Source organism: Telopea speciosissima, chromosome 3, assembly GCF_018873765.1.
Source record: "Telopea speciosissima isolate NSW1024214 ecotype Mountain lineage chromosome 3, Tspe_v1, whole genome shotgun sequence".
Taxonomy (NCBI): domain Eukaryota; kingdom Viridiplantae; phylum Streptophyta; class Magnoliopsida; order Proteales; family Proteaceae; genus Telopea; species Telopea speciosissima.
Window position 1 is genome coordinate 19,456,452 of NC_057918.1, and position 26,763 is coordinate 19,483,214.

The 26,763-nt window shown below is 40.2% G+C and overlaps 2 protein-coding genes across 3 annotated transcripts; one reads left to right on the forward strand and one right to left on the reverse strand.

Annotated features, from left to right (window-relative positions):
• Nucleotides 1-338: 338 nt before the first annotated feature.
• LOC122657083 lies at nucleotides 339-13,807 on the forward strand. Of its 2 annotated transcripts, XM_043851847.1 has the most exons (4): nucleotides 339-644; nucleotides 722-811; nucleotides 3,622-3,708; nucleotides 13,788-13,807. In XM_043851847.1, exons 1-3 carry the CDS (start codon nucleotides 405-407, stop codon nucleotides 3,697-3,699), a joined length of 408 nt encoding a protein of 135 aa, XP_043707782.1. In that variant the 5' UTR covers nucleotides 339-404; the 3' UTR covers nucleotides 3,700-3,708; nucleotides 13,788-13,807. The 2 variants fall into 2 exon arrangements, with proteins under 2 accessions (XP_043707782.1, XP_043707781.1); XM_043851846.1 differs by lacking the exon at nucleotides 13,788-13,807 and having other exon boundaries at nucleotides 3,622-3,875.
• On the reverse strand, nucleotides 7,139-23,989 carry LOC122657082 (60S ribosomal protein L18a-like protein). The gene is made up of 4 exons (XM_043851845.1): nucleotides 23,714-23,989; nucleotides 12,899-12,974; nucleotides 12,507-12,624; nucleotides 7,139-7,338 (listed from the first exon to the last, which is right to left on the reverse strand). The coding sequence occupies exons 1-4, from the start codon at nucleotides 23,922-23,924 to the stop codon at nucleotides 7,279-7,281; spliced, it is 465 nt and encodes a 154-aa protein (XP_043707780.1). The 5' UTR covers nucleotides 23,925-23,989; the 3' UTR covers nucleotides 7,139-7,278.
• Between the last annotated feature and the right edge of the window lie 2,774 nt (nucleotides 23,990-26,763).

Below are 26,763 nucleotides of genomic sequence, written 5' to 3' on the forward strand. Positions count from 1 at the left end.
TCGTTGCTTCCTGAATCAGAATTGGATCAATCGATTCCTAGTTATTTTCTTTATAATTCATCTTGAATTGGATCGATTCCTGATTCCTGAACCGATTCGATTTTCACTGTAAAATAGCAACGATTTCCGATTTCTGAATTCATGCCGAATCAGATCGAAATCCCGATTCCGAATTTTAAAACCTTGAACTTGGGCCTCCCTCCCTGATCTTGTAATGACGCAGCCTGGAGGCTTGGTACAGGCTGCAACTGGGTCAGGATGATGAGGGGGATGTGAACACAGAGAGTATAAACCGGCTTCACAAGCTGGTTTTGGACGGGCTAGCTTGGTCCTTGCAGACCACAGTCTGATAATACTCATCCTCTTGACCTTCCCACAAAGGGTAACTAGAAGAGTTGGCGACAATGGCAATGACGGCAGCATCAGTAGCAGCACCATCATCCATTGTCTTCTTTACCCGTCAGAGGGCCAAATGTTTCTTCATTCCTTTGGCTTCGTTTTCCGGGCAATACAATCCTTTAGCAACAAAGAAACTCGTCCTCTACACGAAACCTGGTTGCTGTTTGTGCGATGGCCTCAAAGAAAAGCTTCAAGCTGCTTTCTCTCTCGCCGGCCCAGATTCATTGCATGATGTCAATTTGCAGGTTTTGTCCTTTTCTATATCTTCAATGAACTTTTGATCTTACTGGTTAGATCTAATTTGTTCGACTTCCCTTTTCAGATGAGAGATATTACCAGTAACCCCGACTGGGAGAAATCTTACCAGTACGAGATACCTGTGCTGGCCAGAGTTCTTTCTGATGGAACCGAGGTCAGTTCTCTGCTTTTTTGCTTTCTGGGTTGTAGATATTTCAATTTTTTAGACGGGTTTGCAGATTTTGTGGAGCTTTTTTTTTGTGGTACAATGGTTATTTTATCTGCTCTGCAATTTGATGGTAGTGACCTTAATGGATGGAGATTGTCGGACTGCCTGTGAGAACAAAATTTCACATTTTTTTTTCTTCCATTTTTGGGTTAGGATAGTTGTAAAACAGGTCATGATGTGCTAGGACTTAGCTGCTGAGGAAAAATGAGAAAAGAAAACCTGGGTAGTGGCTGGTGAAGGAGTTCAATTTGACTCTGCCTCCGCCGATTGTGTGCTTGCATGTGTATTTTAGCTCTGTATGTGTGTTTTAGCTTTTGCGATAATCTCATATCGATTTGATTCTAAATAGTACTAGACCGCTAAATTGCAAACATCTCACCTACTATATGATGGGCTCCTCAACTCTTTGTTGAAATGAGGAGACTCTGTTTCGCCTGATGATTTCCATGTAGCAATCTTGTACATCGGGATTTCAGTTCATGCATTCAATTAAGGCTTCTACTTTTAAAGAGCTTTAAAATCACAGTAATTTTCATATCTGTTCTTCAGAGAAAAGGGGGAAAAAGGAGAGAATATGACAATTGCCAGTTCTAACGAGTCCTATGATGAGACCTGATCATGTTACCATGTTGAGCCAGGCATCATGGAGTCAAATGAATGTCTTAACTCCTCTGAGACAAATAGGAACAGCGTAAGTTTGGACCGTATGGCAACCCAAGAGGGGGGTGAATTTAGGTAATGCAGAATATTGAAATTTTTTTCCTAATATTCAAACCAACCGATGAATGCAATATTGCATTTGTTGTAAGAAAACTATAAGTACACAATTGAGAGAAAGGGGGAAAGAATCAAAGAATAATACAATAAGATTTTAGTTTTATCAACAAAAAAAAATACAATAAGATTTTAGAGTGGTTCGGCAACCTTGCCTGTATCCACTACCAAATGATACTCACACACTTGGACTTTCCGCTAAAGATCAATTGCCAAATGGCATTAATCAAGCCTTCTCACAATAGTTTTCCCGTGATCATAATAAACCCAAATATTTCGGCTCACTCAAACCTTGGTAATTTTCCGAGTTCACTGTTCACTATAAGCTTCCAAAATTCAAGATGATTCTCAATAAGCTCCCACAATTCAAGACTAGATATATGATGTATCAATAAAGCTCTAAAATTCTTATTGAAACTCTCCCAAGCCTCCCTTAAATAGAGGTGAAGGAAAGGCCAAAAGATTGGCCACAAAGAGTCTCTAAGGCTCTAATTTTGGCAGAGTCGGTCGACCGCCTGATAGGCTGGTCAAACTATCAAGATTTAAAGGGGTGAATTTGGAAAAGTACAAATATAGATCGTCTAAGATCAGATGATGGAAAATAAATTTCTCTCAAGGTGTTGATAGGTTTGTAAAGTTTCTTCTCCCTGTTGGCTTGTAAAACTAGGCTCCAATGTAGTTGGTGGGTTCAGTTATGGCCAAGGTTGTAGGTGATGATTTCAGGGATGCAAGATTATAAAATGATGGTATTTGATTGATGATATTAGTGGAAATTCAATGGATAGTAGAGGACTAGAGAAGTTAGTTTATGGTTATGGGAATTTGGAGAATATCTAAAAGAAGTTGAGAACAACTGTCATTGTTGCTGGAAAATCTCAACTTCATTAACTTGCAAGAAGGAGATATTACACAAAAGTATAGGAGAGGCCTAAGCTAACCCATATAGACCTAATTTATTTACTATTATTGTTAGAAAATATCAAAACTTGAATGTTTGAAGATTATGTCCATACACGTTCAATCTTTCTCCTAATAGGTTCGGGTTCAATGAGATCGGTGCAAAGATTATATTCTTTTGTTGCTTTTTATTGCATATCAGTAATGGATACATCCAGATTAACAAGATTAGCCTGCCCGATCTTCTCCTTTCTGAAAAGTAATATTACTTTATATCATAAAAAAATGAGATGTACAAGTGCCACAAGAGTGTTTGAGCTGTGCACATATAGACACATGACATTGTGTGGAATCCTTACCCATACATCTCTGAAGAGACCCCTTAATGTGGTTCTGTTATATGAAACCAGTACCAATGACTGTATCGAATATAGAGAATAAAATCCAGAATCAAGAGAAATTGAATAAGGTCAAATCAGAAAGTCAGACCAGCAGATCCTCCTGGTTGTTGTCCTCTATTTGCCTATAATAGTTGCTGAAACTTTCAGCCAGATCCAAGGGTTGGATTTGCTTATATGGACAGTTCCTTGTATGACTAGGAAACCTGAAATTCAGCCAAACAACAGATCTTTTGACTTCCTATGACACCACACTTATGCTCGCAAGTTTACTAACCAACTGCACTAGCCGCAGTTGTTTTCACTAAAATTGTATGATTAGGAGTTTGATATTGTTTTAGAAAATGGAATAGCCATAAGCAAAACAAAAAATCTTTTGATCTAAGATTTATTAGGTTCCATTTTTCTCCCATTGATCTTATAGTTTTCTAGTTTATGAGATATTCCTATTATCGGTTTCCAGTTTATGGGCCATTTTTCTGATCAGGTTCCCAATATAGGTAGGTTGTTTAAAATCATGATGTTGTTTGCTAGGCTGGCCTCTTATACCAGCATGAGCTGACTTTGAATGGATACATATGTAACTAGATACCAATCAACTAAGGCTAGCCGTTAAGGTATGTAAGCTCTAATATTTAGGGCATTTTTTTTGAGAAAAATCTGACAGCAAAAACATCAAAATTTCAGGAGACACTTCCCAGATTATCTCCTCGTCTTGGAGTTGAGCTCATCCAGAAGAAACTCGCTGCTGCATTGAGAGAATAGGAGATGGCGATTCTTGTGGGCTATGGTTAATGTATCAGTTACCAACAATGTAAAATGATTGTTCTTATTCATAAGTGTATGATAAGAACTGGTTTTTCATCTTTGAAGTTCTTTCTCCTTTCCCTCCTTTTCCGGTGTCTGTTTAACGATAGATGTTGCTCAAATATGTTCTTTCTTCTTTCCCTCCTTTTTGGGTGACTGCCCCGAGATCTACTATCTGTGTGGCTAGCTAAGTAAACCATTGTAAGCAAGAGAGTCTATCATCAGAGGTTTCTTGTTCTTATAAAGAATGTGACCGAAAATCTGTTTCTACCAAACATCTGAATTGAGAATGGTAATAAGAAGAATTGGATAGAAAATCGTTTTCTTTACATTTGTACATCCAAATTGAGAATGTTCATCAGAAGTTTTTTGTTGTTTGGGAAACCATATAGTTAATTAACTTTAAGCAATTAATTCAAGAAGAGACTGAAGGCCCCTCTAGCACAGATTTGAGTTGAACCTGATAGGCATCACAAGAATTGAACACCATCCAGAATGGCTAGAATGATATGTTTTAAAATTTCCATCAGTAATGATTACAGTAGTTTGTTTTTTTTTTTTTTTTGGGAGAGATTACAGTAGATTGTACAGTGCCATTTTCTTGTCTCATATTCCGATAAAGTAGGGGAAAGATGGGTTATCACCAACCTTGCTCACGGTGGGAGACACAAGCACAAGATGCACCAAATGTTTTAATGAGGTGGACTGTGCAGGAACTCAATCCTATATGTTAGAATGCCCATCAAATCCATGTTTATATGGTTTAAACATAATTAATTTGCATGATTTTATGTACGTTTGTTGTCCTTAGGTTTTAAAGTGAAACTTGTTCACGGCTAGGGACAGAAATGGTCATTTTGTTCAAATGGTCGTCGTCATTATGATTGGATCACATGGAAATCTTGAATGAACTGCTATCAATTGTTTGAAGAATAAAATTTTCATTGGTCGTTAGAAATGAAATGTTCTTATAGTTACAGTTAAACATTATGAGTTTTGGTATACTAATGGTTGTTATCTGTCTAACTATATATCAATGCGTTAGATTCATAATGTTTGGCTATAAACAAAAGAAACGTTCTAAATCCACTTTCCTCAGGGAAAATATCAAAAAGAGATTATCTAAACATGATTGGATGAACTAATTTGTAATTGGCATTCCAAATAGAATAGACGGGCAGCCAAACTAAACCCGAGCCATTAGAGCTCTCGGTCAGCAGTGAACTGCAGCTCACGCTGTCCCCCCTCCCCCCCCCCCCCCCCCCGGCCCAACATCTGTTTTCTTTCTCTCCTTTCTTGTGGCCAGGTACAGCACACCCAACCCACGGCTGGGTGTCTCTTCTTCTTCAAAAACCAAAGGCCACCATGGTTTGTAGAAATTTTTTTTTGTATAACCCGCAGCAACCACCATGGCCACTCATTAGAGCACGTACACACCTAGCCGTGGCTAGGTGTTGGATCCAGATCCTCTACGACGCAGCTGCCCATAGTGGCCTGTGCGGTGTACATTGGGTCGTGCCCGCAATGACCACCTTACCCCTGCTCGGGCAAGGTGTTTGGGTAAGTGTAAGGCAGTCTTTATGCACACGGCTCAGTCTGCACCGCTCAAGCTGCTACGGGCAGCGCACCATAGAGAATCTGAATTGCTAGGTGTTCCCTCTCTATGTCAGAAAAGTACTCCATGTGGGCTGCAACACTTTTCACAAAAGACCTTAGCATGAAGAAGAAGAGAAACCCTAACTCCATTAGCAAATCACCCAAAACAGCAGCCTTTATGACCACCACCCATACAACTTTGGCAAGAAATGGAAATCAGAATATTGCCTTTGTCGACAAACTATGCTTTGATACCCATTGATAATAGTGGTGGAAAAGGTTAGCCATTATCAATGCCAGATAAAAAAACTTCTAGCAAAGGATCTCGACAAACACAACTATGAGTTCTAATAACATAGTAGAAAAAATGTTACCTAGAAATCATTGATGTGTATTCCTTCAAAGGAATGCAACACTTTGTGACGATCTCCATCAACTTCTCCTTCTCCAATGGCCACAACCGAGTTTGAAGACAATGAGACTCTGTCACTCTCCTTAAGTCTAACAAAACTAATGTTATGTTCTTTGGATCAAGCTCCTCTCCTGCAAGCACCCAATTCGGGGAGTGCCCAGCGAGGCATCCAATGGTAGGGTTCCTCGCAGCGCATCGGGGTGGGCTAGGTACACATCCTAGCGCTCTGCCAGCAGTCCCACCGTTGGATGCCTCATTGGGCACTCCCTGGACAGGATGCTCATAAGAGAAAAGTCAAATCCATGTTCTCTTGTCATTGCAATTAGGGTTTTAACCTTAACTTTTAAAACAAAGCTAATAATGAATATTACCATCTAACGGTTATGACCATCCCAAGTGATGTGATCCTAAAGAATATTATTTAAATTATCCTTAATTGCACAAAAAACAATCCTAAAAAGACTTAACCCTGAAAACCCCAACGGTAGAAAACTTTCCTTATTTTTCTCCCGCCACACAACCAACAACCACAATGTAAACATGGAATTAAATCATCTCCATAAACCATGCAGGGGCAAGATTACCACAACTTATCAGAAACCCTGCAGGGAGCTGAAATGTTAGAATCAGCATTATTGCCAAGCTCATCCACCTTACTCAATGGTGACGATACAAAGATGCAAAGGGTCACTCCTGAAGATAGGGAACAATAAATCAATCTTCAAGGCTCAGGGTTATTTCATATTACGACCTGCAATCGGTTGTGCGGTGGTATACCATCCCATGTATACAACATACAAATGAAGTACAAATCTAACAAAAACCAAAACAAGCAAACTATCAGGTGATCTCAATGAAAATACTACCACGAATTGGGTTGCGTTTGTTGTGTAAAACTTTAACATGAGCAGGGTGTAAGGTATCAATAGTTCCAGTCGAGGTTAACTGCATTTGGGGTTCTGAGGATCTAAACGGCCTACAAGATACAGCTCTCAGAGAAGCAGTTAGAAGGGATTGAGAGTACTTAAAACCCAAATCAGAATGTAATCCATTCGAGTATGCATAGAAACTGGAGCTACCAAAGAAACAGGCACAACATGGATAGCTTTCTAACTTGACCTGAACTATAAGAAAATAGAAGGTTTTCAAACCACCAATGGAAGGAATCTCCCACACCACACCAATGGGGGCACGGAGAACCACTTCATCAATAGGGGGTAGGGGAGAGAGAATGTCACCTGTGATGCGTCGTGGGAAACATGTTACCTAAGAAAATTCAACTATTTTGCTCTTCTGTTTCCGTAAAATGACCAATGGTGTATCACAGTTTCATAAATAGAAGCACTCATTGTTAGATATGAACACCCAAAAGCTTCATGATCATTTTTACAAGTTTACATAATATATATCAAAACAAGCTAAATCCTGCACAAAAGATAGCATGATAAAAAAAATTAACACCCTGATTATTTTCAGAATTTGCGGGTGAATATATACATCTATTCTTTTTCTGCAGAACCTTGGGGGAATCACCACTCATGAGTGCCCTTTGTCACACCAATAATGATAGCAATTATGGCAAGAAAAGCCTGCAAAGTATGATAGAGTTTTCAGATCGCTAACTAACAAAGCTGGAACCAAGTGATCTCAGAATAAAAATGAAATTGAGTTAAAATACAAAAAGATCCTAGGTCTAGAAAGAAAATAAAGAGACAATAAAAGTCTGATCAGGAACCAGTTGCATAATAAAGAGTAATTACTAATTAATTGAAACAAAATATTAAGTCCATGTGTCAATGCACATATAGTAATACAGCCTACAAGTATCTCCGGGCATAAACTGCAATTGACCAAAAAGCACTAATATTAATCAATGCTAGACAAAATTTCCAACTGCTAAACACCTGAAGTGAAGTTGCAACAATTCAATCTGATCGAGGTTTTCTAAATGCTAAGGTGAGCAAGGATACAAGAACAAGATGAACTGGAATACAAATTGTCCATAATTAGCCATAAACCAAACCCCAGGGCTACAGCAAGCACACTGCGCCAAGTTTTGAGGTAATATGGTAAATCTCTGAAGATTAATCAAAATCTAGTTCTTTTAAGCAATCTATAAACTCTACCCGAAACCTAATCCTATTTGCAAGTTGCAACCATATCATAAAATTTTAGGTTCTGACATTGTGATGCAAGTAATTTACAAGTTTTGATAGCCTCTTCTTTGAAAGAGCCAATCACAAGAGATTGGTTTGATTGACTACAAGCCGGTGTAAAAATTTTACTTCTGTGATTTAAGTGCTTTTGCAAGCTCTGATCGTTCTTCATCTTTGAAAGAGCCAATGCTAATTTACTTACCGTATTTTCACCCCCAAGAAGTCAGATGTATGTTCAGATATCATCGTTACCACAAAACTAAGCTCTGATTAGAGTAGCAATAATTACCCATTACAGATAGAAAACAATTTGATGTTGAAATAAGATCCATCCGAAGATATGAATACAGGTCAATATCTACGATCTGGTAAATTTACAATACGATAACCAAGACCTCAAAGCTCAACTGTTGGAAAGGATGGGAGACGTCTTTCTGACAATTACTCTAGAAACTCTGGGACTCTAATAGCTACATTTTCCCTTTCTTTTTGGAAAGGATAGGAAACTTCTTTTTAAATTTTGCTAACTAATACAAAGCTTTCCCAATATGTGTAGATATCTTCATAATAAGATGGAGAATGAGGTTATGCATTTCTTTTCTTAACTAGAGAGGAGGGGTCAATATCACTTAGTGGCTCTGCTCCAAACTATTACTCAAGCTGGATCTAGTGATGCAGAGCTCAAATGGTACCAAGAAGGGGCAGAACCAAGCTAATTGATTTCAAGCTTGGTTCTAACCAGGGTTCTGGTTCGTACCAGGTTCTGGTATAGACCAGAACTAGTGCTTATCTCATGCGTGGGCCATGGCGTGGACCAGAACTGTGTAGCAAGTTTTTATTTTGTGTTAGGAGTTGTTTCTGATTTAAGTTGGTTGATCTTTAGTAGTTGCTGTTTTGGAGACACATTTCTAGACATTCTGTCGTACCTTAGTTGTCAACGATATCCCACTACATGGAGAGTTTCCTATTTTGAATGTAGCAATCACTTTTGATAAATAGAGGAACAGTAGCCTCCCACGATTTGGCTATTGATTATTTTGTGTCTTCTTCAATGGAGCAGGATGTCACAGGCCTATCTGTCTAGGGGTTCTTTGGTCGTGCGGTGCCCTGACTATGCCTAGTCAAGGCCAGCCTTACCAGCACATAAATTTTCGCCCAACATGCACTCTTCTTACACACGCAGCAGAACATTAGCTTCATGCAATTCTCATCATGCCAAGGTTTACTCGACTCAGCCCACAATTGCTTCTCAAGCATCACACTGACCTCAGTCACCAACCCCTAGTGCCACATGGTGCCATGTGCTTGGCTCCCTAGAAGGTAGCTCCTTGCATCAAGCATGACACCCGTCCAACATGGGTTCCCTTGTCTCAAAGCCAACCACAAGCGTCTCTAATCATTGGCACAAGCCATTACCCCCTTACTAGCTTGCACCTTGGGTTCCCATCAAACCATATTCGAACAGGCCATGGAGCTTCCCCAGTTCCACACAACACAAACCCAAGGTTGGCTAGACCTATGGCACCTTTGCCATGCAATGCCAGCACTGTCGCCTTTGTGCCATGTTGGCTAGTAACAAGCACCACACAGACATCCCTAACCCCGGCCGAACTCAAGCCACGCCAAGGACAAGCACACCCACATGCAGGACATGGGAGTGCTGAGTGCCCACTCACTTAAGGGCATGTGCCACTGTTGCAACGTCGCATAGTTGGTGCTAGTAGCATCATAATCCCAAACCTCTGGTCGCCCGACAAAGCACCATAGCAACACCTTCCACTGGCCACGGTCCCTGTCAATACCCAAACCTACAAGGGAAACACCCACCAGCCCACTTCAGCCAATGAGTGCCCGCCCATGGAGCCAACCCATGGAATACCTGTGTTGATGTGCATGAGCAACCAGGCAAACCCCGCACACAATGCCTTACCTTTGGCAGCCACCTTACCGCCGAGCCTTGCTTGTGGCTTGCCACGATGCCATGCCAAAGGGCCATGGCACCAAGGAGGGTGAGGCACACCACCCTTCCTCAAAGTAGCTCTTAAGCTTTTGGCACTGTTCCAAAAGGAGACATGGATCCCCTCATTTTTTCATACTATTCATGTTTGTAATGTCATGAGGCAACTAGCTCCCCATCAATGCAGCCTTGTGCATCATGCCTTGTGCCCACACCAGTCTTGTGCATGCTGCCTCCTTAGCCCACGAGCAACATGCCCCAAGCACACACAGCCACACATGCCCATGGCACACGAACCATGCACATGCCCTCACCATCATAGCACTTGGGACATGCACACGCCCCTCTTCCTTGGCACTTGAGTCATGCACACGCCCACACACTTGTATGCCTTCGCAAGCCTAAGGGCCTGCCACCAGTCCCAAGGCCTCACCCAAGCATGCCTCTAGAGCACCACACCTTCCTTGCACACAGGCCATGCCTCGCGCACTCGTCCACCCTCTTTACTGATCTTGACTACACAAACTCTTGAGCCACGCATGCCCCCACGTGCATATGGTGGGGGAGGGTCACAAAGTGTGCCTTCAACGAGTCCGTGATGGTTCTCCCCCCCCCCCCCAACTCAACCTGTCGATGCCCTCATCAACAGCACGATGCAGAACCCAAGCACCGCCTGATGCAGATTCATCATCAAATAGGGCTTGTTTCATTGGGAATAAATGTAGGGTTGGGATATATATATGTTGGGCCTTTGTTCCCAAGGGTTTTCTATGTATTAGGCCACTTTAGTGGGCCTAAAATAGGGGTATATAGGTTGCATACGGGATTAGCCCAATACTTATTTTTTATTTTGTGTTTTTAATTGAACCGGTTTAAATTGGTTGCATCCAATTGGTTCAATTGGTCTAATTTAAGTGAAGTGATCCTATTGGCTAAGAGGTTCTTATATCCTATTGGCTAGTAGGGAATCTTCTTTATTTTAAGTAGTTTAAGTTGTTTTTTAAGTCATTAGGACTCTATTTTGAATCTATTTTAGTTTCCTAGTCAGTTTAAGTTTATCTAATAGGTTAGGGATTGGGTTAGGCCTTTCCTTTTTAGAGTAGAAGTCTATTTTTGAGTCTTTTATATAAGGTTGTAAGGGGGCAAAGCCTTGGACACGAATTTGATTAATGAAAAAGCTTTTGTTTGCTGCCATAGCTGCTGCTCTGCTCTGTTGAGTGAACCTTGTGAGTAATATCAAGGCTACCTTGTGGTTAATATCAAGGTGAAGGGATTGGTGGACTCCGATCGACTCCTTGCATCTTGTAGATCGGGAGGTCTTTCTTCTAGTTCTTCAAAGCTGCTACCATTGAAGATTTAATCTTTCAAGTAAGTAGTTTATTAATTCAGCATTTAACCTTCTTCTTCTAATCCTCTAACCTAAGCTCCATCTACTCCTATTATCACCCCCTTCCATTAATCCATAGATCCATTAGAACCCTAAAACCCTAAATCCAATTCTGCCCTAAATTGCAGAATTTTGTAACTCATCCAAACCCTAACTTCTTTATACCAAAATAACCCCTTAGACCTGCCCATTAATACCCTATAAACCTCTTTCCTAAAATCTGCCCCTAAACCCTAGATCTTACAAACAGTCCATTTTCATAAGGCATCCTACCCAAAACCTTAGAATTCCAACCTCAACCAAATTTGATCCAGCTTATACCATTAGACTCATAAAATTCTGCACATCATTACCAAATAAAACCCTAAGTCGAAACCCTAACCATAACCCTTATTCTGCCCTAATTAGCCTAAGCTGTCCCAATCGGCCAGCCTTGTTAAGAGATCCTATTACCTTGGTTCCTAGTGGGATTACTCCTACCTAGGACTACATTACCGCCTTTCCTTTAAGATTTCGGAGATTAGAACATGCAACATTCATAATGATACAACAACAACTCAGCCTTATCCCAACTAAATGGGATCAGCTATCCCAACATTCGTAATGATACGACCCTACCAATAAGCCGCAGCTCTACAACTAAGCCAACATCTTCAACTGCTTTCTAAGGACACACCACGGTCACCATCTCCCTTGAATCAAGCTCAAGTGCTCAACCAGCACCACATAGTACTTTCAATTAACTCCAAGAACGTATGGCTACAAATAAGATGCACCATCCCACTTTGAACCTTGTTCAAGACACCATGTTGTAGGACTTGCTTTCCTCTCATAATCTTCTATGTCATTCCTTTGTTCATCCCAGCCAAGTCTTCCAGACTGATTTTGTTCATTTTTATCCCATTCTCCTTTTTAAAATTTTTAATAATTCCTTGCCACACTAAAAAATAATAAATAAATAAAGAATCAAATACCCAACCTTAACTTGACTACTGAGTCACTGACACAACTGAAACCATTTGAGAAAAGAATTTTGCATGAAAGAAAAATTGGCTAAACAAATGCCATAGCCATAGAGTGAAGCAGGTTTAACAAGTTGCCCCCAGCATTCGCTGCATGAAAAGACCAGATCTGAGCTATGAGTTTAAAATCCAAGATAATGGTATAAAATTTGGATAAGAAAGTCACAAATGCATAAAGATAATCAGATAGATAATCCTTCACAATCCAACAAACTGGTACTAAAGGAATACTTACACCAACGGTACAAGCAATGAGACCTGGTTTCTCTCTGTAATCTACCCTCCGGACACAAAGTAGGATGATAGCTCCTACATACCAGGGGATGGCCGCAAGAAAGAAACCGCTGATAAAGCTGGGAAATACAAACAATATTTTAAATCAATCATACCCTTTCCTTAATAAACTCCAATAGAAATATTATAAGAACCAAATACTGAAAATAAGAGAAAAAGAAGAATAATTATGTCTGGAATAAGAATTTATACATCTTTAATCAGAAAGAGGACCATTTCAAATTACCATTGAGAAACCATGGGAAAAAGAAAATAGTACAGTCACTCAGATCTGCCTGGATTCTTTTTTAGAGAAGAAAGCATGGTTACAAAAAGAAAATAATGTGAACTTACAAAAGCCAGCCGATACCAATCCCACAACAAGGAAGGCGGGGCTCTCTTACAGGTCTTCCTTCAGCAACTGCATAATCTAAAGCACAAAATAATTTACAAAGGTGAATAGAAATATAGAATTCTTGTCTACTCTGGGGAAAGAAAAAAGCATATACAGATGACAAAAACTGCAGATCTAATAGGATAGCTATCTTCAAGAAGAGGCCAGCTGTCCATAGGAACATAGGCCAGAGTAAAAGGTCTAAAATACTAGTATGACCCAGGTCAACATTCTAGCTATTCTGCTAGAACATTGGCTTATCAAAGGCTACAATCGCAAAAGATAACGGGATGTTTAACCTGTATAGACACAGAATGCCTCCCACTAAACTCCTTTGACACAGTGGCCAACTCCCATGCTCCACATAAGTCATACAGTCCTAGGAAAAGAAGGGGACACAACAATTTTCATATTCCTGGATACCAAGGTACTTCTAGTTACCTACGCGCACAGCAACACACAATTACAGGCTTTGCAATTGTTACTAGAAGCATTTTTCTGGAATTTTTTGTCTATGGGGCCCACACAAGGTGACTTTGAGGGTTGGAGTTGTGATGCAGTTCAGAAGAACAAGAAGGTCAGGAACAAACCAGGCCATCAGTATGGTCAAACTGGCCAAGAATGGATTAATAGGTGTAATTTTGAATGCCCAATGGGTTATGTGGGTCATGGGCTGACTAATTTGGGTTTTATATTAGAATGAGCCAGTTGGGTTCGGGCCTTGGTGCAACGGTAAAGGTTGCTCCACTGTGACCAAGTGGTCACGGGTTCGAGTCTAGAAACAGCCTCTCTGCGAAAGCAGGGGTAAGGCTGTGTACATTATGACCCTCCCCAGACCCTGCAATGGCAGGAGCCTCGTGCACTGGGTTAAAATAAATAAATAAATAAATATTGAAATGAACCAATTTCATAAGCTCAAATACTAGGCATTTAATGCCTAAACAGGATTAGTGTTAGTTTCTATTTTATTAAGTTGTACTCTTATTTTATTAGTGTTTCTAGAAGGTTTGGATCGATATGCTACAATCCAACCATAGTTTCTATTTTGTTAAGTTTTAGAAGATTTCCATTTTGTGAAAAACTTATGCTGTAAAGAATTCCCCTACCATACATAGGAGTTTCCTACTTTGCTTATTTAATTGAAGTAATAAATACAGAGAAGGGGAACATACCCACCCCAAAATTTGAGACAAAGATTAGCCATGAGCTTGTGTGAGTTCTGTGAGAGATAAAAGCAAGGTTCTGAGGGATTCAGAACTGCTCTACTGTGGAATGCAGTAGGGAAACCTTGGCGGGATGCCAAAGTTGGAGTTGGTGGGATTCCTTCCCCACATTTAGGTGGGAGGCCTAATATATACTTCCTTCCTTCCTTCCTTCTATTTTCTTCATATTTTCTTCTAGTTTCTATTCCTATACTCTCATCTTACTTTGTTCCTTAGTTTCTATTTTCATTCCCTTATTTTTTATTTGTTTACACCTGCAATTCTTCACTTTAATTGCTGTTTTCTGTTGTTTGTAACCATAAGTTTCTAATGTAAGTCATTTTCTATTTTCATTACTTCATGATTTCTCCCAATCTAGTTGTCTGATTCACTTCTAATTTTAGCAACCCATTCCTCACACCTAATAGGCTTTGTGATCAGAGTTGCAACCAGATTTGATCATCCTTTGACCAGATTACTGATATTGCTTTTTGGAGGATTATTCAGAGACCCGCTGTTCTCTATATCGTTGTAGACTATTAGTTCCTAGTTTTGGGTAATTAGATAGCCATTGTCGTTTCACTCGATAGTTGATATGGTTGAAAAAATATGAGATGAGATTAACATTGTTCTGCTAATGGTCTAGGAGATTCAAAATTATGGTCAGTCAGATTTAAATTTGAGTTGCAGCAAAAGTTTGTAATAAGTAGACTGTAGCTATAAGGTCATTCTGATGGAGGAATTTTAATTCCTCTAGCATTGATCTGTAGTTTTGGTAATCAGTACGTCAGTCTCAGTTTCTTTAGGAGAGGTATTTTTCTTCTTCCTTTTACTTCCCTTTTTTATTTTCTATTACATCAAACCATTAGCCTCTTTCACCGTAATTCTCATCATCAAACCACCATGACATCATCCTCATAAACTGTTCTCATTGACCCTAACCTTCACTCATCACTCACAATCAAAACCCTCTGCTACTAATACTTCATATATTCCTGTTGAGATGTGTTACCCAATATTATAAGGGTACTTTTGTTATTTTATTTATGCTTTATTTATGTACTTTTGAACAAGGGTAGAGTTGTAATTTGGGCTGTGACACTGTTCACGGGAACAGTGTCGTGAATAGTGTCGTGAACAGTGTTTCCCTTTGTAATCTCTTTTATTATTATTATTATAAATAGAGAGCTTGACTGATCTCATTGATCATTCAAGCATTCTCAGAATTCAGGTTTTGATAACATGGTATCAAAGCAGCTTCTCTGATATAGGGTTTTCAAAACTCTCCCCTCTCCATCGATTCCTTCTCTTCCCTTCTTTTCATTGACTTCCTCTCTCTCTCTCCTTTCTCTTTGCTTGGTTCTCTCAACCCTTCAAGGGCAGCACTAATGAGGTGATCCAATTATGGTTCGAGTGCTGCCCTCCAATCCACCTCAATTTTAATACCCTAAAAGTTGATCGATAGCTGCTGCAATTATCTCTCTGCGATTTGGATTGCTTCAACCTTTTTTGGAAATCGATCTCACAACTCTTGGAAGATCGATTACTTCTTTTGGAGCATCATTGGCAGGGCTTCAGACAGCATCTATCATACTTGGATTATTATCAATTGAAGACCTCAAAGCTTCAGCCCCTTTTTTCCCTTCTTATCGATCTCAACTGTCAAGGTTTTACAAAACCCTGACACATTATCGATTTGGATTTTTTGGGCTGCTGTTTGGGGAGTTTTTTTGTGGGTTAATTCCCTACTCATACTGCTGCAATCGACCACTGTTTCACACCAATTAGTGCAGTTTTTTTCCTGCAGATCAGAATTTTAGAATTCATAATCGATTTCAGCCTGGCAAGGTTTTTCTGAAGATCAGTTTTTTTTGTTCACCTCAAGGTTCGACATCTGTCTAGCTGTCCTATGGGTGACTCAGAGATAACCTCGGCTACTTCTGGAGGAGATCAGACCAGGAATGACTTCCTTCCTTATGCTGCAGCCATCAAGCTTGATGGTACCAACTACCTAATTTGGGCCAAATCATTATCCCTGACTGTGGCTGGTAGGGGACTCACTGGCCATCTTACTGGTACCACCAAACAGCCCACTGAAGAAGGTGTTGCCCGTACTAAATGGGCTGCCAATGATGCAATGGTGATGTCCTTTGTTCTGAACTCCATGACAACTGACCTCTCTAGTCAGTATCTTCTCCTTGACACTGCTACTCAGATATGGACTGCTGTCAAGGGTACTTATGGTCGTTCAGGGAGTGGTGCTCAGGTTTATGAGATCAGAAAAACTCTTCAAAACACTACTCGAAGGAGATGACATCACTAAGTATTATGCTTCCTCAAGTGCTTATGGCAACAATTGGATCACTATGCTAGGTTTCAGCCTACTATCTGCTGCGGATATTCCGCCTACCACACATATGTAGATCAGTTTGGTCTCGACTTTCTGGCTGGACTCAATGATGAGTATGATCCTATTCGGGTGCAGGTTCTTGGACGGGTTCCTTTCCCCACTTTGGAGGAAATTTTTTCCTATGTCCACAGTGAAGAGACAAGGAGGGCTGCTATGATGATTACTCCTAAGGTTGAAAGATCAGCCTTACAGACTGCTGGTTCCACTACGATACTATCTGTTATCTGTCTTGCTAATGCTCTTCGCTAAAGAGCTCGTGAAGTGTGACCATTGTCACAAACCCTATCACACTAAGGCTCAGTGTTGGAAGCTTCATGGGAAACCTGCTGATTTTGAGAGCAAAAGAGGTCGTGCTAAGTCTAAAAACAAAGCCAATCACACTGAAAGTGTAGCTCCAGCTCCCACTACTGACATCGGCTTCTCCCAGGAAGAACTTCAAGCTCTCCGGCGTCTGTTGACTTCATCTGCTGCCCCTACTACATCTGCTGCCAATTCAGGTTCCTTCTTTGCCCGTGCAGGTATTTCCTTTGCTGGTCACTGTGCATCAGTAGTTTCCACTCCTTGGATTATAGACTCCGGAGCTACTGATCACATTACAGGTTCCTCCAGTATTTTTAACACTTACTTTCCTGCTTCTGGTAAGGACAAAGTTAAGATTGTTGATGGGTCCCTCTCCTCCATATCAGGGAAAGGATCCATTAGCTGTTCCCCTTCTTTGACATTATCTTCTGTGTTGCATATTCCCAAGTTTACCACTAACCTTCTCTCCATTAGTAGTATCACCAAATCTTTGAACTGTAAAGTGACCTTCTTTCCTACTCATTGTGTTTTTCAGGAACTGGACTCGGGGAAGACGATTGGATCAGGTAAAGTACATGGCGGATTGTACCTGCTTGATGGAGATCCTACATCTACGCAGGCATTACCTTCTAGGCTTTGTTCCCCAGCATCGTTCTCTTATGAATTACACATATGGCACTCTAGACTAGGACATCCCCCTTTAGGTACCTTATCTACTTTATTTCCAGCATTAAGTATTTCATGTAATAAAGAAGATTTTTTTTTTTTTAGCCTTGTGTCTTGGCCAAACAGACACGTTCAAATTATCCAACTTCTAATAAAAGATCATCTTCTTTATTTCATGTTGTTCATTCCGATGTGTGGGGTCCTAGTCGAAAAGTTTCACTTTCGGGTTATCGGTGATATGTCACCTTTATTGATTGCTATTCCAGGTTCACTTGGATCTATCTTATGCACAATAAAAGTGAGGTCTTTTCTTGTTTTCAGCACTTTCACAAGCTGGTTCAAACTCAATTTAATGCCACTGTTCAGACTTTAAGGAGTGATAATGGGAGAGAGTATATGGAAGGTCAGTTCCAAAAATACTTGGTTGCCCATGGCATCCTCCATCAGACCAGTTGTGTGGATACTCCGGCCCAAAATGGTGTGGCTGAGAGGAAGAATCGCCACCTCTAGGAGGTAGCTCGTGCTCTTCTGTTTGCCCGTAATGTCCCTTCCGTTTATTGGGGGGATGCTATTCTTACTGCAACCTATTTAATTAATAGGCTGCCCAGTCGGATCCTTAACTCTAGACCCCCTGTTGAGCTATTACTTGGCACTTCCTCCTTTGTTGTTCCCCCTAAGGTTTTTGGCTGCATTTGCTATGCCAGGGATACAAGATCCCCGGGCAAACTTGACCCACGTAGTCTTCGATGTATTTTCTTAGGGTACTCTGCCACATAGAAGGGGTACAAGTGCTATCACCCTCCATCCCGCCGGACTTTTGTCAGCATGGATGTCGTGTTTCATGAGAGTATCTCCTACTATGTGTCCCCACATCTTCAAGGGGTGAGTATTAGCGAAGATGTGTTGACTTTAGACTCTCCACCTCCACTCAAGTTGGTTCATGATGAGGTTGAATCTATTCAGCCTACTTCTCCCGTTCAGCCTCCTTCTACTCCTCCTCCTCCTCCCCCTGAGTTAGGGGGAGAGGTTCCTGTACAGGGGGAGCAAACCACACCAGCCCAGACTCCTGTCCAGAGGGCCATTACTGAATTTTAGGGTATGATTGATGCTAGCAAAATGAAGACCTATGCAAGGAAACATAGCAGGTTCAATCAACTGTTGCTCCCGTACCCATCCAGTTGCCGAACCTGGATCCAGAATCTGCCTCTCCACCGGGTAATATTCCTTCTCCTGAGTTGCCTATTGCCCTTCGCAAAGGTGTCAGGACTTGCACTCAGCATCCCATATCTCATGTTGTGTCTTATAACTCCCTTTCCCCATCATTTCGTGCTTTTATTTCTTCTCTTTCTTCTGTTCGTGTTCCTAACAATTGGCAGGAAGCTCTATCAGATGGAAAGTGGAAGGCAGCCATGATGGAAGAAATGGAAGCTTTGAAAAAAAATAACACATGGGAGCTTGTGGTTCTTCCACCTGGGAAGAAACCCGTTGGATGTAGGTGGGTATTTGTGGTGAAACAGAAGGTGGATGACACTGTGGATAGGTATAAAGCACGACTCGTGGCCAAGGGTTTCACTCAGACATACGGCATTGATTACCAGGAAACCTTTGCACCTGTTGCAAAGCTGAATACAGTTCGTGTGTTGTTATCATGTGCTGTCAACCTTGGTTGGGATTTGCAGCAGCTAGATGTTAAAAATGCCTTCCTAAATGGAGCACTAGAGGAGGAGGTATATATGGACATTCCACCAGAGTTCTCTTGTGACAAAAATAAAGGAAAAGTGTGCCAGTTAAAGCGTGCACTGTATGGGCTGAAACAGTCACCCCGAGCTTGGTTTAGTCGATTCCACAAGGCCATGATTTCTGTGGGATATAAGCAGAGTAATGCTGATCACACACTCTTTATTAAGAGGGTTGGTGAAAAACTCACTATTCTTATAGTCTACGTGAATGACATAGTGGTTACTGGCAATGATGGTGATGAGATCAAACAGTTGAAGACCTTCCTCGGCCAGGAGTTTGAGATCAAGGATCTAGGGAAGTTAAGATACTTTCTTAGGATTGAAGTGGCCAGATTTTCAAAAGGCATATTTCTCTCCCAAAGAAAGTATGTCCTAGACTTGTTGGCTGAAACAGGTTTGCTAGGCTGCCACCTTTTGGATACTCCTATGGATCCCACTGTTCGTCTCAAGGAAAATGAGGGTAAGCCTGTAGATAAAGGCCGGTACCAAAGGCTTGTAGGGAAACTGATTTACCTTTCACACACTCGTCTAGACATTGCTGTTGCTGTGAGTGCTGTGAGTCAATTTATGCATAATCCCTACACTTCACATATGGAGGTTGTTCTTCGCATTCTACACTATTTGAAGTCAGCTCCTGGAAAAGGCATTCTTTTGTCTTCACATGGTCACCTACGGATAGAAGCATACACCGATGCTGATTGGGCTGGTTCTGCAGATCGAAAATCTATTTCTGGGTATTGCTCCTTTGTAGGTGGAAATCTTGTCACTTGGCTTAGCAAGAAGCAAAATGTAGTTGCTCGTTTTAGTGCCGAAGCTGAATTTCGAGCTATGGCACAAGGGATTTGTGAGTTACTTTGGCTTAAAGGTCTGCTACAAGATCTGAGTATTCCTATTCGCCTTTCTATGATGTTGTATTATGATAACAAGGCTGCAATTAGCATAGCACACAACCCGGTACAGCATGACCGTACCAAGCATGTTGAAGTGGATAGGCATTTCATCAAGGAGAAATTAGAAGCTGGACAGATTTGTATTCCCTTCATGACTTCTTCTGATCAGCTTGCTAATGTCTTCACCAAGGGACTACCTGGAAAGTTGTTTTATCCTAGCTTAGTCAAGTTGGGTATGTGTGATATCTATGCCCCAACTTGAGGGGGAGTGTTGAGATGTGTTACCCAATATTATAAGGGTACTTTTGTTATTTTATTTATGCTTTATTTATGTACTTTTGAACAAGGGTAGAGTTGTAATTTGGGCTGTGACACTGTTCACGTGAACAATGTCGTGAACAGTATCGTGAACAGTGTTTTCCTTTGTAATCTCTTTTATTATTATTATTATAAATAGAGAGCTTGAATGATCAGAATTCAGGTTTTGATAACAATTCCATACATTCAAAACAGAACCTGCTCTAGACCTTAAAAATCAAGTCCAATTTACCAGAGCCTTAATTCCATTTAACTAACCTACTCCCTACTCCATTCATTTAACAACTTTTTCCCCAAACTTAGCACTCCTAATGCTCCTAGGACTCTTCTTTTGTCACACAAATGGAGCAATAGTATTTCAATTGAGCCTAGTTGGTTTTTTTTTCCCTTTTATTTGAGGATAGATATGTGGCTGCATTGATTTCACCCATTGAAGAGTGTAAATGAATGTTACAATTGTTGAACCAGTGGAACCCTAGTTCTGTATCAAATATGTAATATCGTGTGGTGGTCCTTTATATTGGAATGATTGAGAGCCAAAATGTTTTGGAAATTCCTCATGGAATGGAAACCTAGTTAAAAAAAAGGGCGTACCTAGTGCACGAGGCTCCCACCACTGCGGGGTCTAGGGAGGGTCATAATGTACGCAGCCTTACCCCTGTTTTCACAGAGAGGCTGTTTCCAGACTCGAACCCGTGACCACTTGGTCACAATGGAGCAACCTTTACCATTGCACCAAGGCCCGCCCTCAAATATGCAATATCCTGTGGTGATCCAACATCGCGCCCTTTTTTTCTATAGGAAAAGCAAAGGATATTTTCATTCATATGTAAAGAAATGTTAAAATTAATAAATATTTTCTTTTCTTTACACAAACATCAACCAATAAATGCTATATAGATCACATTGCAGAAAAACAGATGACAAAAGAAAACACAAGGCAAAACCAGAGCTTCCTTTCCTTATTCAGTTCGTCACCATGCTGTTCTCAAAGCTACCCCAACCCTCTTGAATTACAATATAATTTATCACCATTTTTTTAATCTTTACCTTCCTTCCTCCCTCTATTACTTTACCCAATCCAATTGTAGCCTTAATTTTATTCCAGGTTTCTGATTCTCGATTTGCTTTACCTTCTCCATCTAGCTTCTAAGAGTTTGGAATCCTTCCCTGATCCCTTCATTCATCATATTCTCCCTTCTTTTGGTTACCCTATCTATTGCAACTCCTTCATAATTCACCAATATGCCACTTCCTTCACTGGCTAAATCAATTTCAATATTAAGTGAACTTTAGAATACAGCAGCAATCCAATGGACAGGTCTGCTGATGTGGACAACTCCTAGTGGAACTAAGCCTAATCTAGTGGAAGAAGAAGGTCAAATTCTAGCAATCACTCACAAATAAATAGAATAAGTGATGTTTAGAATACAGCAGCAATCCGATGGTTAGATGAAGAGTAACCAGATCTGAAAATTCAAGAACAGGAGAAAACTTAATTACTAAAGATCAGAAAATCATATCAGCTTATTAAGCTGGTCACGTGCCTCCTTTATGGGGTAGAATAGAATCAATACTGAAAATTTCAGCCATTTCCATTGGACAGGTATGCTGATGTAGACAACTCCTAGTGGAACTAGGATAAGTCAAAACCAGTCAAATTAGGCGTCGTATGACTGATCTGATTACAGATTTAATATGCCAAAAAGAAATTCAGTATATGTTAATAATATCATAATAACCAGAGCAGTAAATATCAGATATAGAACAGCCTTCAAAACAGCAAGAATCGGATCCCACTTGTAGTAGGATTGTATCATTCACACAGCAGACTCAGAAACTGACAACAGAATGGTATTTAGACTATCAATCATGAAGATTTTCTGAAATCAGAACACGAATCAGACTTGCATAAGTCTAGATTCCAGCAATCCTAGTATAAGTAGTATAGCCTTATTGCAGGGGGAGGGGGGGGAAGCAGAGAATAGAAAGAAGAAAGATAAACTATGGCTTCCCACCAAGAACAAGGATCCGAATCTCACTGTCCTCCAAGGATCTCCCACCCTCTACTGAATCGCACATCACTCCATTGCAGAGAAACAAACTTTTATTCATCAAATCGTGTGTAAGCTAATGGCTCTTACAAGCTATTTAAACTTTAAAGAGAAAAACAGTGATAGTCCTAATCTGAATAGGAAAGTAAAATCTTATTGCTAAGCAACACAAATAAGAAGCATAATAATAATAGGAAATCTTCTCACGTAAGGCGAGGGAATTCAAAGCCTATTAAACAACTTAAAATTAAAAAGAATTAACTAAGCCTAATCCAGTATGCCTACCGTCTACCCATATTTTAGACCCATTAAATAGCCAATTTACAATGAAAACACATGGGATCAAAGGTCCAACACATTCATAACCCAACCCAAAGCTTATTTCCAATAAACAAAGCCCTTTAGGTGACTTATCTGCACCAATTCTCCCCTGCATGAAAAAGAGGTAGACTAACTATAGAATGTTCTCAGGAGATCAGGGAGGAATATCAATGCCTCCCCCCCCCCACAAGAAGATATGAAAGCAGTGAGGTGATAAGGTTATTGAAAGAGGTGAAGAATAGGCTCAGCATCCCAAAAAGATTAAAGATCTGTAATGGGATAGGTGTATGAATAATAGAAATCGAACCAAATAGTCTACGTGAGACTAGATAACTAATACACAAAATACATTATCAGCTAGTTCTTCATGGATTTATCTTATGCCTATAACATTATTTTACTTCTGTAGATTCCAGAAAGTACTCTGAATCATACCAAAATGTTCCCATCCATAACCAAATTTCACCAAATGAACTTATTAGCCTTGTAAGGGAGAAGAGGGAGGGTATATGGTTCACTTTCATTATTTAATCCTTCTCCTAAATAACTTGCTCTACTTGCAAAAATGACAGGATATGACAACTAGAGAACATAAATCGAGAGGGGGGAAAAGGTATTTCGGAATTTCCTACTTGTTACCACCTCAAAAATAATGTTTCCAACCCCCCCCCCCCCCCAAAAAAAATAAAAGAAGCAGGTCAAGAGCCAACAAATCAGAAAGACATGTTTTTCCTTTTCCTCGAAGTCTGGAACTGCCCAACAAAATCTTCGTTTCATCACTAAGTCTCCCGTCAAGATCAACAAAGTAACCATCAAAACTCAAGCTATTTAAGAATGATCCTTAACTCAAAAAAAATGCAAAGAGGGAACAATACCTGGAACGGCTTGATACCCATGAGCGTAGTAAGGAGGCGCAGAAGGTGAACCCACACCGGGTGGAGGAACCGGCTGAGGGAACCCCATCGCCGGTTGCGGCTCCAACGGAGGATAACCGGGAACTCCTTGAAATGTTCCATAGTGGTGTTGTTGATGTTGCTGCTGATCACTACCACCGACAAAGCCTCTGCTCTTGCCTTCTTCACTCATCTTCGAAGAAACAAAGAAAAGGAACAACGATTTTAGGGTTAGGATTTTCTCACTTTGTCCGGTCTTCCTCTTTCTCCCAGAGATTCAAACAATTTCTCTTTCCAGGATAACAAAACCGACGATCTTTGCCTAGATAAGCCGTGTTGTTGTAATGACAGTGGACGTTATTACAATGCTGGAATCGCGTAGATGGACTTTACGCGCCAAGGTGGTCTTAGCAATTTGATCGTACACGTGGCGAACGTAGAGGAGATCTGGAGTGACTTGGGACCCTTTAATTCCTTACAATCCAATCACTGTTACCGATATGAGTTGTTATCTATAATCCAATGGTCTATAATCTGGAGACTTTAAATAATCCATATCCAACGGCATTTGTGCTGGTGGCAATATGGCATTGATAGTCCTTGGACAGTTCATTGCATCCAAGGACACACATTAAAGATGATAGAACCCAACAAAAATGGGAGTTGTGGTATCGTGACCCCTTATTGTCTTATTGAAGATGAAAGTTTCAACCTTCCACCTCATACTCTAGGGATGTCAATCGGTTGATTTGGACCAGTTTCAGTGTGGTAAGGGTGAATCCGAAATCAACCCATTAAGGAAAAGTTCGGTTTTGATTAGTTTCTGAATTGGTTTGGTTTAGTTTTGGCTTCTGGACTGTTTCTTATGGGTTGTTTTGATCTCGGTCCGATTTGATATATGTATGTGTGTGTGCATATTTATGGAGGAGAAAATTTGTTTTCTAATGAGCTCCGGGCTGACATCAGGTTATATTGATTTGGTTTGGTTTTTTTGTTCGATTTTTTTACCCGATTTTGGTTTCGAGTTAAGTCAGTTTTGGTTTGGTTTTCAAGTGTGCAATATCCATAGCTGATCCAATATAGATCAATGCATTTTGAGTTATATTGGCAAACTCTAAGTTCAAGGTTTTGCATACCCTTCCGTCCTAGCCTGAATCATACAACCTATTCAATTATGTTACCTTATCCTTATTTGTTTTGTTAGGTATACTATCTCCATTAAAATTAAGCATGACAATGTGGACCATTTCCTCTTTGGTCCTTGAGAAAAAAGGCTCTCTCTCTCCTCCAAGCTTCTCCTACAATTCTGACACTCTCCAATTCCCTACAATCCCTCACATGGGAGTGAAATGATCACTTGCCCACTGCCTTGGGAAGTGTGTCCAGGCAATGGGTAAGTGGTCATTTTAGCTCCCATGTGAGGGGTTGTAGGGGAATTGGAGGGTGTCAGAATTGTAAGAGATAAAAATTCACTTACCATTTAGCCAATAAAGAACGTCTGCTTAAGCATAAACCCATTATCGCCTACCTTCAAGTGGCTTCAACCTAGAGATTCTAACACCAATTTCTTCCATAAAAATGGTGATCTTCAATTTTTTTTGTTGGGTACAAGCATGAGACTGTGTGGACCATTTCTACAATTTGTTCATATACCTATCTCACCTTAGGACTCCCCTTCCAATTAAATATTTAGACATATTCTTTTTTTTTTTTATGAGCTACAAATTTCAATTGGAGGCCCTCCATCCATTAAGGTTATCAATATGGCCATTAAGTCTCGTAATTTGAACAAGTCCCCTGGTCCCGATGGCTTTGTTGTTGAACTCTTCATTTATGCTTGGGATATTGTCAAACGTGGTCACATTAAAGCCATAGAGAGCTTCTTCACTGGCCCTAGTCTGATCAAATTGGTTAACTAAACTTTTATTTGTCTCATCCCCAAGGTTCGAGGCCTGGATTCCATATTTTATCTTAGCCCATCTCTCTTCGTAATATCATTACAGATTCATTGTTAAAATCCTTGTTAATAGGCTGCAGCTGGTAATTGGCAGCCTTGTTAGTGATTCTCAAATTGCCTTCATTTATGGCTAAAGTATCGGTGGCAATAGTCTCTTCTGTATTGAACTAGTCAAAGGATTTGATAAAATCTTATAATAAAAAAAAAAGATCTAATAAAAATAAAATAAAATAAAATACCATCCTATTGATCTGATGAAACTTGACATCCATAGAGTGTTTTCATTCCATCAAATGGAATTATGATAGAGATTTTACGTCATAGATGAAATTCCCCACGATCTTCGGGAATTGGGTCCATGCTTGCATATCTTCAACCAAGTTTTCTATCCTTGTTAATAGTTGTCCCTCAATTTTTATTTTTTTATTTTTTATTCATGGTAGCAAAGTTGGTATTAGACAAGGTTGCCTGATGTCCTCTCTCCTTTCTCTCTTTTTTATAGAGGATCTCTCCATAATGTTAGAGAATAAGGTGGCCCTTAAAGCCATTGATCTATTTCCCAAGTGTCAAACCCTTTGATTCTCTTATTTTGCTTTTGTCGATGATTTGATGATTTTCACTAAAGCTAATTTGAACTCTCAATAATGTAAACCGTTTTCTCCAATCATTTGCTTTCATATTTAGGTTTCATATTAACAAAGGGAAGTCACGGCGCCTTCTTGTTGGCTGAGATCAAGAGCAATCTTTTGAGTTCATCAGGATTTACTGAAGGGTAGCTTCCTGTCAAGTATATGGGCCTCCCCCCCTTCTCCACTAGATTGCCTGTCGTCATCTACTCCCTCATCATTGACTATCTCAAATCTAGGCTCCAATTTTGGAAGGCTAAGTTACGCTTTTATGTTAGAAAGCTTGAACTTGTTAGAATTATTATGCAAGGACCGTAAATTTACTGGTTGGGGGTTTTCGGTCTCCCAAGTTCAATCATCAAGAACATTAAGTCCATCATCAATGCTTTTCTTTGAAAAGAGTCAGATAATAACAAATTTCTCTACACTATTAGTTGACACTCTCTTTC

Bases quoted from the DNA above. Each gene is read 5' to 3' on its own strand.
- LOC122657083 (XM_043851847.1), top strand. From the start codon at position 405: ATGGCAATGACGGCAGCATCAGTAGCAGCACCATCATCCATTGTCTTC. The intron at 645-721 runs GTTTTGTCCTTT...TTCCCTTTTCAG, and splicing joins TGCATGATGTCAATTTGCAG to ATGAGAGATATTACCAGTAA. The intron at 812-3,621 runs GTCAGTTCTCTG...TCAAAATTTCAG, and splicing joins TTCTTTCTGATGGAACCGAG to GAGACACTTCCCAGATTATC.
- LOC122657082 (XM_043851845.1), bottom strand. From the start codon at position 23,924: ATGAGTGAAGAAGGCAAGAGCAGAGGCTTTGTCGGTGGTAGTGATCAG. The intron at 12,975-23,713 runs GTATTGTTCCCT...TTTGTGCTTTAG, and splicing joins TGGGTATCAAGCCGTTCCAG to ATTATGCAGTTGCTGAAGGA. The intron at 12,625-12,898 runs GTAAGTTCACAT...TGTATTTCCCAG, and splicing joins ATTGGTATCGGCTGGCTTTT to CTTTATCAGCGGTTTCTTTC.